At 47.0% G+C, this 14,119-nt stretch overlaps 1 protein-coding gene across 3 annotated transcripts in view; it reads left to right on the top strand.

Annotated features, from left to right (window-relative positions):
- Nucleotides 1-10,031: 10,031 nt before the first annotated feature.
- LOC146869511 (phosphoenolpyruvate carboxykinase [GTP], mitochondrial-like) overlaps nucleotides 10,032-14,119 on the top strand; it is a 212,844-nt gene continuing 208,756 nt past the window's right edge. The window contains exon 1 of one of the 3 annotated variants that reach the window (XM_085603450.1): nucleotides 10,032-10,369. Coding sequence is in view for 2 of the 3 variants with exons in the window: in XM_085603442.1 (XP_085459568.1) it covers nucleotides 10,344-10,369 (26 nt within the window). In the remaining variant the exon portion in view is untranslated. The remainder of the gene's footprint in view (nucleotides 10,370-14,119) is intronic. The other 2 variants (XM_085603442.1, XM_085603459.1) reach the window with 2 other exon arrangements.

The raw sequence follows: 14,119 nt of genomic DNA, 5'->3' as shown, positions 1-14,119 counted from the left end.
GAAGACCTGACCCACGGGAGAGAGGATGTGCTAGGGGGAAATGTCGCCGGCCTTACAAGGAAACGGCGATAAGAAACATTTTAACAATCCGCTTTCTGCAGACCGGAGACCACAAACCCTGTTCCTAACACGGAGGAGGATAATAAGCATTATCCCCACCAATACAGACTGAAGTACTATACAAAAAAAGTCTATAGAAAAATAAAACCTGCATTAAAACGTCCTTCTGTCTCCGCTACTCATTACCCTTCCCTACACATAACATTATGCTTTAACTTAACCACTAGTGAGCAGTGTGAGCAAATGCACATCGAAGTGCGGAAAACAACGGACCGCCTGTGCCAGGGCACACAACAGAGCCCGATAGAGACCTGTTTCGAGGCCCCTTTAAAAAACTGCCAGTGCTCAGCACCGGTGAAACCCGGCCCAATTAAAGCCCTGCCCATCACAACAAAAGTTACCGGCTTCATAGTATTAAGTTATTTTATTACCCACATGTGAGGGATTCTTTTATGCAAAAGGTCTCACTAATTACTCATATCTTGTGGTTAAACATCTTGTGTCAATACTGCTCTATAATGTATGTGCAGAATCTCCAGTTAAAATTGTATCTTTCTTAGGGAATCCCATTTGCCATGCTCAGAATAGCAATTTGAGTGGGAAACGTGCATTTTTAATTTATATAATGGTTAAAGTGCTAAAATTGTCAGTGTAGATAATAGTGGTATGTATGGTAGGTTAATAAATGTTATAGTTTTATTAGTCACAATTGCAGCTTCTAGCATTTTTTATTCAATGCATGAACTGTGTTTAGTTCTTGTTCCAAAGATTTGTATCTCTGGCTTGTAGAACTTAAAGGCTTGTCTGCCTTAGTTAGTCAGACAGACACCAAACTTCATCCACATTTGAGCTGTTTATTCCTTCAAACAGGGAACTCAAGTCATAGGCTTAAGTACTCCTCCACTTTCATTTGTGAAATCTCATAATGCACTCAAATGTTCTCATGATAGAGCTGCTAAACATGTGTGAGGACTTAAGATCCAATGCCACTTCTTGTGGTCACTTTCTGTGACTTTGTGAGGCCGCCACCTGAGACTTCACTTCCTGTGATGCAACACGCTGTGATGCCACTTGTCTACTGCATACCTTGGGTAGTCCACCCCACCTCATTTTGTTTTGTTTTAAAATCTAATGAAGTCTAAAAAATTCCCATAAAACTCTTTCTGCTGCCACACATTATTGAGAGGGACCACATTCCACCTCATATTAAAATAATCTGGATCCTGCTCTAAAAAGCTAGACCGTGGGCCTGCTTCTCTCAGTGCTACCAGTCCATACCCAGTGCAAGTCGTTTGATTTCTGACATCCTATCAGGGACAGAAAGGGGAGAGGCGCGGCCAGAGAACGCCGGTGGATGGGCGGGCTAGGGGCTTGCCATGGGCGAACAAATCGCATCTCTGGCTCGTCCCGGCCCCTTTCCTTTCCCGCCCTGCAGGAGGGGGCATTAATTAGACCACGGGTCAGTGGCGCCAGGACGGCTGCCCATACTAGTTTTAAACCAGTTCTTCCCAGTACCTCATGGGTGCATATACGTGAAATTGTCTGTCGTGCCACTCGCCCATGGACATGTCAGTAAATTGTAGAACAAATGATAAAAATGCGCTGCTATTTTACCAGAAAAGCTTTAATGCCGTAGAGTTAGCGCTATAAAAAAACAAGCATTTGCAATGCAATAGGTCTCGCATTTAGGAGAGTTTGAGCTACTGGCATTGTTAATGACGATGCCCTTTATTTTTGTGTTGTTTTTAAAACCGATAAATTAAAGGCATTGCCATGTACAATGCCAATAGCTTAAGCTCTCACAATTGCGTTCTGTGCCCGTGCTGTAAAGATTTATTTTACAGCGTTATGAGAGAGCGTGTCTAGCCTGCAACAGAAGGCAGGACAAAGCCATTTGAGAAAATAGTAGGAGGCTGTAATTAAAGCCTACCGAGTAACAACACACTTAACAGGTGGTGTCCTCAGGGGAGGGTACAAAATAAGACAAAGCGGTACTAAGGGAGGGACTACAAAGCTTAGACCAATTAAAAACACACAGTTTACAGTGGACAATAATACAAGCCAATGAAAAATATGGGCACAGAGTGGGCGGAGCTTCAAGTCCATACCTGAATACAGCATGCCTCGCAGAGCAGCGTATGCGCTGCCCAGGCTCGACCTAAAAACAGTATTTGATGCCCAAATGCCTCAACTAAGAAGCTTATAGGAGCAATTGGCTCTCCAGTTGCTTACAATTGACAGTACCGATTATAAACTGTAAAGAGAGGTTTATCTTGCACAGAGGCACCACATAATAAATGACCCATCATTAGTCTCCTCAGCAAGCAACATCACTGGCATCCCACTAAAAACCAACTTGAAAAGGAGAAGCCAACAAGAGGAGATCACTTCACTTCCCATCATCCATCCGCACAGGAAGTGACATCACATCCTGCCTTCTCCTTACTTCAGGTAACTCCCCAGGGCACCCCAGGAAAGCACAGACTCAGGCAAAAGCACTGACTGTGTGTGCCAGAAACACCCTGCATCACCCAGCCCTGCATACTATAAACCCAAACACCCACATCGAGATGAAGACAAGCCAGACACTTGCATAGCATTGGCACTACACATAGACACAACCTTGTACACCCCCCACTAACTACCGCGCACACCTCTTTAACTACAGAGCACACATGCTAACTCATGCTCATTAACGATCACTCAGCATACTCCATGCACCAGACGTCGCAGACCTCATCTCCTATGACAAGCTTGATACCCTCCTCATCACAAAAACATGGCTCACACCCACATCCTAGGAACCATCTCCACATAGGCTACAGCAGCCATCGTGTGGACTGTGCACAAAAGAAGAGAGAAGTCTTCACTGTCATCCGTAAATCAGCCTGGTCCTGCACCTTATGTAAGTAATACTCGACGCCAAAGGCTTCTTGGGCATACAAGAACATAATTGATGAATTCTCGGGTGGTCTCACCACCTCATCTTTCAGACACACCCGCACCACCCTCTTGGGTAACTTCACCTTCCCAGAAAACCAGAGCTCAAAAAACACAAGAGACACCCTCACCTACCTCATTGACACAGTCAACATGATGCAACCCATTGTTCAACCAATACTCTTCAAATGCCACAACTATGACCGCGTCATCTCAACAGCACCAGCAATCTAACGCAAGCCACACATGGTCCAGACCAAACACCTCACCATCTCTATCTCCCTTCTCAGCATCTAACAACAAAACAAAGTCAACCCAGAAGAGAAAAACTAAACCTGCAGATGCTTCAAAGACTTTTCCATCGGCAACTTAATTCATGAACTCAACTCCCACCCTGCCAGCTCCACGTCCAATGCAACCACCTTCTTAGGTGTCGTCAATGCTTTTTTTGGCTCCACTGAAAACAAGCAGGTGGAAGCCAAAACTTTCAGCACCCCGATACTCTAAACACATCACCGAAAATAAACAGTCCATCCGCAGGCGGGAAAGAAAATGGCAGAAAAACAGAACTCCTGATGACGTCATGAAACTGAAGTCCCACCACGCAACACGTAGACAGTTCGTCACATCAGCCAAAGCAAAGTAGTGTCCAACACCATCAATGACGCGCCCAATAGATGCAGAACACTCTTCATGACAATCGAGCACGGCCTCCACCCCCTGCCGGACCCTCCTCTTCCTCACTCCACAGAAAGATGCAGTGCAATCAACCTCTTCTTCAGTTGAAAAATACAGGATGATCTGACAGTACATCAACGAACGCCCGATTCGCCTCTTATGGCCACACCTACTCGTAGAATCCCATCATGGTCGCCCTTCAAAGCCCTGCCTCTTACAGATCTCAACGAGATACTCAACTCCGTCAAAGCTAAGAGAAGCGAAGCTGGTAGTACCTGCTAAGAACCAGCAGCGCAGCCACACATCCAGCATTCCCAGCCAGTTTAGGGGAGGTAACAAGCCTTTACAAATGTAAGAGCATGGAAGATGGGATTAGCCCCTATGATGCAGCAACACAACCAGATCAAAGAAGATAACAAGCATTTACAAATCCATAATACATCAGGGTATTCCTTTTTCGGTACTTTGGCTTTGTTGACAGCTTTACACTTGTGATATTTCCTGAGCTGTATGAAGGCGAGGAGGTGAAGTAAAACATTTACTAGCATTTAATGCTATGAATGTTTCTAATAACAGTATTCGAGAACAGATGACGTCTGTGTTATAAGATGTCTATTTACTGTGGTCAACTGTCCATTATCACTGCGCAGGGAACACTGCGCATGTAGACATCGGACAGCGTTTGCAAGGGAGCGGCAGGACAGACGCAGAGTACCTTTTGGGGGTTTCATTCCATAATCCCTCCTTTAATCCAGGTCATCTTAAACAATATAACTCACTAAGATTAAACCAATGGAGTCTGATTACTATTCAAGCTGGATTTGAGCTCCAGCCCCTTTACCACCTCCAGGAGTAAGTCTTGACTGTTTGCGAGGAGACCAGTTTACAGCAACAATTCTGTAATCCAAACGGAATGAAATAGTCTTATGGCGGGAGACACCAGATGAGCTCCATCACAGATGCTGCCCACTGATCATCGACTGCCACAGGACGCAAAGAAAGGGCCCACTCTCCTCGCGCCATCCTCGACATATAGGAAAATATAATTTAGAGGGTGATTAAAAACCGCCCCATGTCCCAGCACAGCGCCCAGCCTGGTCTCGGATGTTAGACCTCTTTATTAGAGCGCACGATCACCCAAGGTTTCTTGGCGCGCGGTCACTCGTTCAAACCTGCAAACAGCGGGTGGTTGTGACGGCACCTCTGCTCCTGAATCTGGTGCAGGACCCCCATGCTTCAACCCCCCCCCCCGTGCTGCAATCCGCCCCCCAGCCACCGACAGGCACCCCTTTTACGGTTCATGCATAGCTGCAAGAGCTGGGCACCCTACCAGGTGCCCTGCCTGCCCCCCCCCCTGCTTGTCCTATGATGGGGCCAGGGGTGGCAACTGGCATTCTGTGGTGCCTCTGTCTGGGCAGCAGGACAGGAGACACGACTGTGGGGGAAACCTGCCAAAAGTAGGACCATTGGTCGGCCGGCTCATTGGGCATTCGTTAGGTGGTTAATATAGCGCCTGATCCAATGACAACACCAAAGTGGCATCAGGTGACCTCTGACCTCTCAAGACAATATAGAAATTGACTTTTTATTGTGAGGAAAGCACTGGAAGTAACATCAACAAAATCAGTTTTCAGTTGTGGTTGGTGTTGGCACCCAGCATGCTCTCTCTGCGACACAAAGTGATGGGGAGTCCACGCGGTGTCGCAACACCGACTACGCGCATCGGAGGGTGGCGACAGGGCGCATCCAGCATGGAGACAGGAATGAAATGAAATGTATTGATTTATATAGGCCTCATCCAGATCCACAATATATTAAAATAATATATACAGATTTCCAGTCCCATAGTATTACAATATATCATGAAATTCTTTATAAGCAAAAAAGATTATTATTCTTATCCTGTACATCTCTAAAATAGCGGGAATAACACTTTAAAAAAGATTTAAACTTTGTAACAGGACTTTTCAATGGCAGCTGCCAAAGAATGGAACCAGCTTCCCCTGGAGCTCCGTACGAAGGTATATATGTGAGATTTCTAGAGCGCCAACCTAGTCAAAAGGCAGCAAGGGATCAATCAAACAGGATTTATAAGCGCAGCTAATCACCCGGGAGGACACCCATGCACTGAGAACCAAGCTGCACGGGTGGCATCAGTTGAACAGACAGGTCTTGAGCCCCCTTCTGAATTCCTGAAGAGAGGGTGAGGTCCGGACATGCAGGGGGGAAGCAAAGCGCTGTACAAGGAACTTCTCCCACAACCTTCCACAAGAGCTGAAAACTGCTCCTTCTAATGTTTAGCAACGGGTTTCCATTAATAAAAGTCATTTGTTATGGACTAAAGTCCACTGCAGTTTAAAAATGTTGAATATGTTGCTGCCCTCTATAGTGCCAAGAAACTCCGGGATACCAGTGCTTTAAAAACCTACCATGACATTTATGACATTATATCAAAAACCAACACAAATCTGTTTGGTACTGTTTAGAGCACAGGAAAATGTGGGTCTTGTATGTGTGCATCATACATGTGTGTGGCTGCAGGAGAGAGCAGCGGTGCGCATGCGCAGGACACACACGTGGCATGTAGGGCGACAACACACAATAACATGTAAATAAGCCACTTTGAATAAAGTCCTAACCTGCATTCGTTTGTAACTTGTTCCAGCAGGAGGCGCTCTGCAGCCCCTGAGCTCTGCCTTCCACCCCTGACACTGGAGTCAATGCACCAGGTACTGTCACCAGTGCCAGGGTGCATGTTTGGCAAGGAGGGTGGTGCTCTATTGCCCACAGCCCCAGTTCTTGCCCTCATCACTTGTTAAAAGCCCTTTTCCTGAACTGCAGTGGTTTTTACATCCTGGTGTAAGAGAGCGCCTTTTGGCAGCTGAGTTCAGATGCACAGTACAGTGAGCGAGCCTGCACAGGCACATGGAGAGGATGTCACCCAACAACCAGAGCTGACGACTTCGGAGCGGAGGATCCGGGTTCATTGGACTCTCGGCATCGGCTTAACATCCTGTGATTCTGGGCAAATCACGTATTCTCCCCCTGCCTAGCAAAAATGAATGTGTCCTGTAACTTAACTAGTGCTCATATAAAGGGCTCCGATACCTTCGGGTCAAGTTCACACTCTATAAAACTGCAAATGTAGCGCCAAGAAGCAGAGGCAGAGAGCACTTGTCCTGCCAGCATCATACAACGTGCGTTCTTTCCAGTGTAAAAGAGAGAGGCGGGTGCACACACAGCTCGTGTGCCCCAACAGCTCTCACTCAGCTGTGCACCCTTAAAATCACATGGCGGGGCTTTCGTTGCCTCTCTTTTTCAAATGCAAGCCCATGGCACAAAAATAAATGAAATCAAATGCAGGTGTCTGAACTTGGCTGCTATACGCTCGCAATAAAAATGTTTACATTATAAAACATTCACTGAGGCGGCTGCTTTACTAGTGGGCTTTTTTTAATAGCAAGTCTTTCACTTTACGGTACATTGTATAATTATTTAAGAAGGAGACGAGAATAAATCAACACCAAACACTCCAATCACAAGCACTCTAATCACAGGGACCTCTGGCGTGTCACGCACGTGCCTTATTACAGCAGCTTTAAAAAAAAAGACAGAAAATAAATCACCATCTCGCTGGCCACCAAACACAGCTGAGAATGTAAAGTGGGTGAGAGGAAAGGCAAACTGCGTAAGGATGAAAGGCAGAGCTGATGGAAAGGGAATAATGTCTTTCTAAAGATGATGGGCGGAGAGGATGAGAAGATGCGGAGAAAGGGACAGAGTGGTGGGGTGAAGAGAGGAGAACTGTTGGGGGGTGGAGGAATGATAGCGGATGTTGGATGTCTGGTAACCAATCCCCGCTGAAGCACAAAACCAAGCAACATAAGCACATCGGCAAGAGCTTCTAAGCGCTTCCGGACACCGAGGAAAAAACAAGGGTTTCAAACTGTGCCCAGCATGTGTGAGGATAACGAGGCCATCAGGTTAGCCAGCTACATCCATGCCATCAGGATAACATTTTTCTGCTGCTGGGCTTTCATTTGACAATCCCATGCATTCTGGGAGTTGAAGACATGGGTTGTTTACAAAACAAGCATCGATCTCTTATCTTTATGGGGCCATGTGTTTCTAATTAGCGTGGAGGCGCACACTGCCCCCGACCTCTCAAAGGAAAAAAATCTTGACAAAAGCAAGATTTATTTCCTTTGAGAGGTCGGGGCAGTGTGCGCCTCCACGCTAATTAGAAACACATGGCCCCGTAAAGATAACAAAGTGCTTTGCGACAGCCGCAAAGCAGACGAGCCAGTCCGGATTGGCCAGATGAAAAAGCGAAAGGGCGTCACCAAAAAACCCTCATTTCCAATGGCAGGCCACTGTTTAGAATAAACGGTGACGCCAGCCAATGAAAATGAGGGGCGGGGCTTCAAGTACCCTTCTCAAGTCTACTCTCCTACAAAATCTCTCGCCCAGCGAGTAGCGCTGCAACGCCAGGCGACACCTAATAATACTAGGGCCCTATTTCCTCTAAGGAGGGGTGTGCCCCATAATACTGGAAACGTTATTGGTGGCACTTTATTCAGTATCGTATTCACTGGCGGCGCTTGCTTTGCTCCAGATGCAAAAAGAATTATTGATGGACAGAATGCAGAACAATGTCATACATTCACATTCCGTCCATCAATTGTGTGTCTTTTGCTTTCTCGTCCTAAGTGCGCCAGGTATGCTCAGACGTGAGTCCTGGGCTCACTGTGCCACTGGAATCAAGCCATCCTGGCTGAAGAGGGGTGAAACCCCGAAACCGGTCCTAGGATGCTTGTTTCCGGTCCAGGGAGGACCTGGCTTGGCAGTTCGGACTGGTCTGTTCCCATGAGGCACAAGGTCAAGACTGATTTGCATATAACCAGGTCTAAACTAGGGTGGCATGGTGAGCAAAAGAATGATGGATTTAACCCAGATCTCTTGACTGGGGGTGAATGTTTTGATTTGTTCTGCATTCCGTCCATCAATTGTGTGTCTTTTGCTTTCTCGCCCTAAGTGCACCAGGTATGCTCAGACGTGAGTCCTGGGCTCACTGTGCCACTGGAATCAAGCTATCCTGGCTGAAGAGGGGTGAAACCCCGAAACCGGTCCTAGGATGCTTGTTTCCGGTCCAGGGAGGACCTGGCTTGGCAGTTCGGACTGGTCTGTTCCCATGAGGCACAAGGTCAAGACTGATTTGCATATAACCAGGTCTAAACTAGGGTGGCATGGTGAGCAAAAGAATGATGGATTTAACCCAGATCTCTTGACTGGGGGTGAATGTTTTGATTTGTTCTGCATTCCGTCCATCAATTGTGTGTCTTTTGCTTTCTCGCCCTAAGTGCGCCAGGTATGCTCAGACGTGAGTCCTGGGCTCACTGTGCCACTGGAATCAAGCTATCCTGGCTGAAGAGGGGTGAAACCCCGAAACCGGTCCTAGGATGCTTGTTTCCGGTCCAGGGAGGACCTGGCTTGGCAGTTCGGACTGGTCTGTTCCCATGAGGCACAAGGTCAAGACTGATTTGCATATAACCAGGTCTAAACTAGGGTGGCATGGTGAGCAAAAGAATGATGGATTTAACCCAGATCTCTTGACTGGGGGTGAATGTTTTGATTTGTTCTGCATTCCGTCCATCAATTGTGTGTCTTTTGCTTTCTCGCCCTAAGTGCGCCAGGTATGCTCAGACGTGAGTCCTGGGCTCACTGTGCCACTGGAGTCAAGCTATCCTGGCTGAAGAGGGGTGAAACCCTGAAACCGGTCCTAGGAGGCTTGTTTCCGGTCCAGGGAGGACCTGGCTTGGCAGTTCGGGCTGGACTGTTCCCATGAGGCACAGGATCAAGACTGATTTGCATATGGCCAGGTCTAAACTGGGGTGGCATGGTGAGCTGAATGATGGATTTAACCCAGATCTCTTGACTGGGGTGAATGTTTTGATTTGTTCTGCCTTCCGTCCATCAATTGTGTGTCTTTCGCTTTGCTCCAGATGCCAACGGACCCAGGATTGATTGGTCAGACCCTCACTGTAACTGCACTGTCCTGCTTAAGTGCACGTTTTTTGTGCGACCCTCCAAAATATTAATCGTCTCTAATATACTGGGAAGGAAAACGATGTGCAGTCAAAATAAATAGAGCAAACACATACAAATCGCAAATACTGCAAACATGGCCTTGTAATACTCTGCGTTGGAACCTTGTGTTTTGCGTGTGTGTTTTGTGAGTATATCATGCCCTCTCCGGCCATTGTTCGGAGGATTCTCCCATCAAGTGTCTGCAGGCCGCATGCCCGCCTTCTCCTCCTTACATCCTCTTATTACCCCTCCTCTTCCTCCTCCTCCGTCCACGCCCTCTGGTTCATAGTCCGGCCCCTACCGGTAAATACTGGACTCTGCTTCCCTCTCGACTGGTTCCAAAGGTCCCAAGTCACCTGGGCTTCACAAATAGTCCTGTCCCCTCTCCGGGTCCCCTGACTGTCCTTCTTGAGTCTCCTGTCCCGTGAGTCCTGCTCCCCTCAGCTGTCGTTCTTTCCCAAGTCTCCAACTTCTCTGCAGTGTGCTGCCTCCTGTCTCCCCCTCACCGCTCTCTCCGGCTGCAGGGTGCAGACCGGTCTGCAGAGGGCGCAAAGGGACGGTGATCGGGGGCTCGCAACATGCCCTCCTACGGACGGATTTTGGGGTGAGTAGCGCCATCATTTCCTTTACCCTTGTACGGGAGAGTCTCGCGGAGCTCTCAAGTTTCCCTGACGCAGCTTCGAGTTTATTTTCCTCCCAGAACAGTATTTTTCCTTTGCATTTTGGGTCTTGTAATCCTAATAGGGTCACATGAGAGCTCTGTGTCATCAGAAGCCAAGAAGGGTCCTGTGCGTGGTGTGGGGAGGTATTAGGGTTCACCGTTCATGTGAGCAGTATAAGATACGAGGCACCCGGAGGTTAGTTCACGGACACTGAATACAGTAAACTGGCAAGATGTGCAAAAGTTCGACCAGCAGCGTCCATGCCACTCGCGATGCAAATACCCCTCGCTGCTTTACCTGTGCAAGCTTTTATATTCTGCTAATTCGATCCAGTTGGTTTCAGAGACGTGAACCAAGACTGCAACTACCAGAATACACTTGATTGTAACATACATGCCCGGATGTGGAGCCTTGTGACTGTGGTGAGATGGAGTCCTATCGCACACCTGACATGGGCGGTGTAAAGCAGCTAAGGACTGTCACGGGTCATGCTGGGAGATAGGTTGTGTAGTATGCGTTGAGGGCCCCTATCGGTGGTATACAATGGTATGCGGTTTCTATAGGTGGTATACGATGATAGAACCTGTGTTGTGTTTGAAAGTATTGGGTTTCATAAGTCTAGTTTAAGGCAGCCACAATCAGCAGTATAGAAAGGTACAGGGGTCATCCTTGGTGGTATAGGCAGGAATAAGGGTTAGTTCTGTTGCTGCAGGTAGTTTATGAACAACCTATGTTAATTTGAGGAAAGTTATTGGTTGTTTAGGAAAGTATTAGTTCCCCTGTACTCGGATTTAGCAGGTGTAAGGGTCTGTCTGGGCATAATGGAAAGACATGCAGGTGCCTATGGGTGGTTCTGAAAGGTGTGGGGGTATAACTGGACTGCTTCGAAAGTTCTAAGGCTTCTATGGATGGGTGAGGGAGATATGACATACTGTTTAATGGTGTGAGCGCTCCTATAGGTGTATGGATGGGATATGGAGGTAGAAAGGTCCCTCAGGGCAGGACGACAGTACATACCATCATACGAGGAACCCTTTTGATGGTGAAGGTGAGTATGAAGTTCGTGTGAGTGGAAGGTGGAATAAGGTGTAAGGATTCTTAAGGGTGGTTTGGAAAGGTATGGCGGTCTCTATTGGTGTTGAGGCTGTATAGGAAAGTATAACCAAATGGTACTAGGGTCTCTGGGGTGGGCCCATTTACGTGTCTCCAGTCGTTTATTCGAGAGAGTGAGGCTCGTTGTCTGCAGTATCAGTAGGTGAGTTAGCAAGATGGGTTTTGAAGGTGTAAGAATGTCTGTGGGGCACATGTGGGGGCTCCTTGGATGTGTGGAAGTACTTGTGTTTGGTGTCAGACCCCTAGATATGATATCTACTAGTCCATGTATTTGTATCAAAAGTGTAAGGATTCCTTGAGGTGTACCAGAACATGCATGGATCCATTTGGATAAGTCAGAACGTGTGTGGGTTGTTGCCGTCATGTCAGATGTGAGCGCTCCGGTGGTGATACCAGATGGTGTGTGGCCCTTATGGTAGTACCCAAGGTGAAAAGATTCCTAAGGTTGAATTAAAAAAAGTTGAGGGTCATGGTGGAGATGTCTGAGGGAGCACAGGGTCCTGGTGGTAATATCAGTAGTATGAGGGCTGCAAGAGTGCCTGCGATGTTGTCAGTGTCAGGTCCTTGGGTGTGATGGAGGTGGCATGAGAGTCCATGGGGTACGGGTGAAAAAGAAGGTGCAAACGATGATGCTAGATGTGTGGAATACTGGGGTCGATATGAGGTGTGAGAGGCCCCTCATTGTGATATCAGAGGATGTGATGGTTCACGTTGGTGTTTCTGTGGTTTGTGGCCTCTAGGGGTAAAGGAGGAAATGAGAAGGTCCATGTGGAGATGTGAGATGGAGTGCGAGCCCGTGGTGGTGATCTCAGAAGGTCTGATAGTCCACGGAGTTGATAACAGGCAGCACTGGGCTCTCTGGGTGATAATATAATGTGTTCTGGTCCGCTTATTTCAGTCGCATCTATAGATGCTAGGGCCTATAGAAGTGGCTTACATCTATAAGGACCCTTGGCGTCAGAAGGTGTTGGGATACAGGTGGTGTATCAGGTGTGATACCACTTTGTGGGTGGTGTCGGTCCTGTATTTGGGAATTATAATGTGTGAGGGGCCCCTCTGGTGCAGTGGGGATAGTTGTTGGTGCATAGGTTCAACAATGTGTGGGTTCTACTGGTGGTTTCAGAAGATGGAAGGGCCTAAGAAGAGACATAGGGCACAGGAGGTGTGATCATGAGATCACATGATAAGAAAAAAATGCCTGAGGAGGGATGCCAGTAATGAAACATGAGAATACCCATCAAGCACTAGATGCGTGTCCTGGCGGACAGGGATCAAGCGCACTGTGACATTAGACACCCCACTCCTTTGGCCAATACTCGCTGTGACTGAACAAACACTCTGCATGCGTGCACCTTACTCGATTTGGAAGGCTGATGATGTCCCCTGAGCAAATGTTGCTCTGTTATAAATAGGGCTTACAGTTTTATGGTATTTATATTGTCAATACATTTCTGTCTGTATTTTTCCATGTTTATTTTTATCATTTTGTTTGTTTATCCATATTTATTTGGGGTAAGAAAACATATCTACGACTAGTGCATTTCTGCACTTATTCAATCAATAAAGGGCATTCTTACTTGAAAGGATGTTAGCACTTTCAGAAGCCCTGTTTAATGCAGCTCTCCTATGCAGTGCAATGAATCATTCGGATTGTAGCACAAGTGTACGCATATCTGTAGCTGTTTAACTCCTTCAGTGCCCATGACGAGATGGTCTTGTCATGGAGCGCGGTTGCGCTGTGCCCATGACGAGACTATCTCGTCATGAACCCCGCCCGCTAATGAAAGGGCCGGCACAGGGAGGGGAAAGGACGGGGCACTCAAGGGGTTAAAGGTTCTAGACACAGACCCCTTTGTACACTCCGCCTGTCGTTATGCACAGATGAGTCCTTGTTGGCACCATTAAGAATCACACAAAGAAAGATGCACTTTCCAGTTTATACAACATTTAAATAAATACAGCCAGAGAACTAGATGGTTTTCTGTCTGTTTGACTTTAAAAATCTGTAAAAATAAATAAATATATAAAATCAGCAAACTTGAAGCCTTCGTTATAAACCTCGGCTGCAGACCTTAAAATGCTTACAGTGGCAATGGTGAATCTCTGACAGCAGGAGCACTTCCAGGAGCATCTTTCAACTCTCATTTGGAGGATCGCAGGGGTTAAGAAGGCAGTGGGACACCTCCCATTGGCTTCATTCGCCTCTGAGGTTTCTCTTTTGTATTTTGTAGTTTCCATAAATAACAGCGCGTGCACGCTCATACACTCGCCAATCATTCAGATAAGTGTGCACTGACCTGGAGAAACACATTCACGAGTTGAAGTTTTCTTAATCGCCTCCTCGGGGGTAGTAAGCGCTATATAAAATACGGGTACAAATTCAATTTTGTTTACTTAGGGCTAATAGCCCTTAAATTATTATTTAATTGAAAGCAGGTATAACAGTCACTGCCTGCAGCGAAGATCTGTACGAAACCTGCAGGTCACTGTGAGTCACGGGAACCATGCAAAAAGGGCCTATTTTAGAGTGTATTATAATGAAATCCTTCGACTTTATTTGGGGGGATGGTAACGCCGCG

This window comes from Triturus cristatus, chromosome 1_1 (genome assembly GCF_964204655.1).
Source record: "Triturus cristatus chromosome 1_1, aTriCri1.1, whole genome shotgun sequence".
In the NCBI taxonomy this organism is placed as follows: Eukaryota; Metazoa; Chordata; class Amphibia; order Caudata; family Salamandridae; genus Triturus; species Triturus cristatus.
This window is presented reverse-complemented; position numbering and strand designations above follow the sequence as displayed.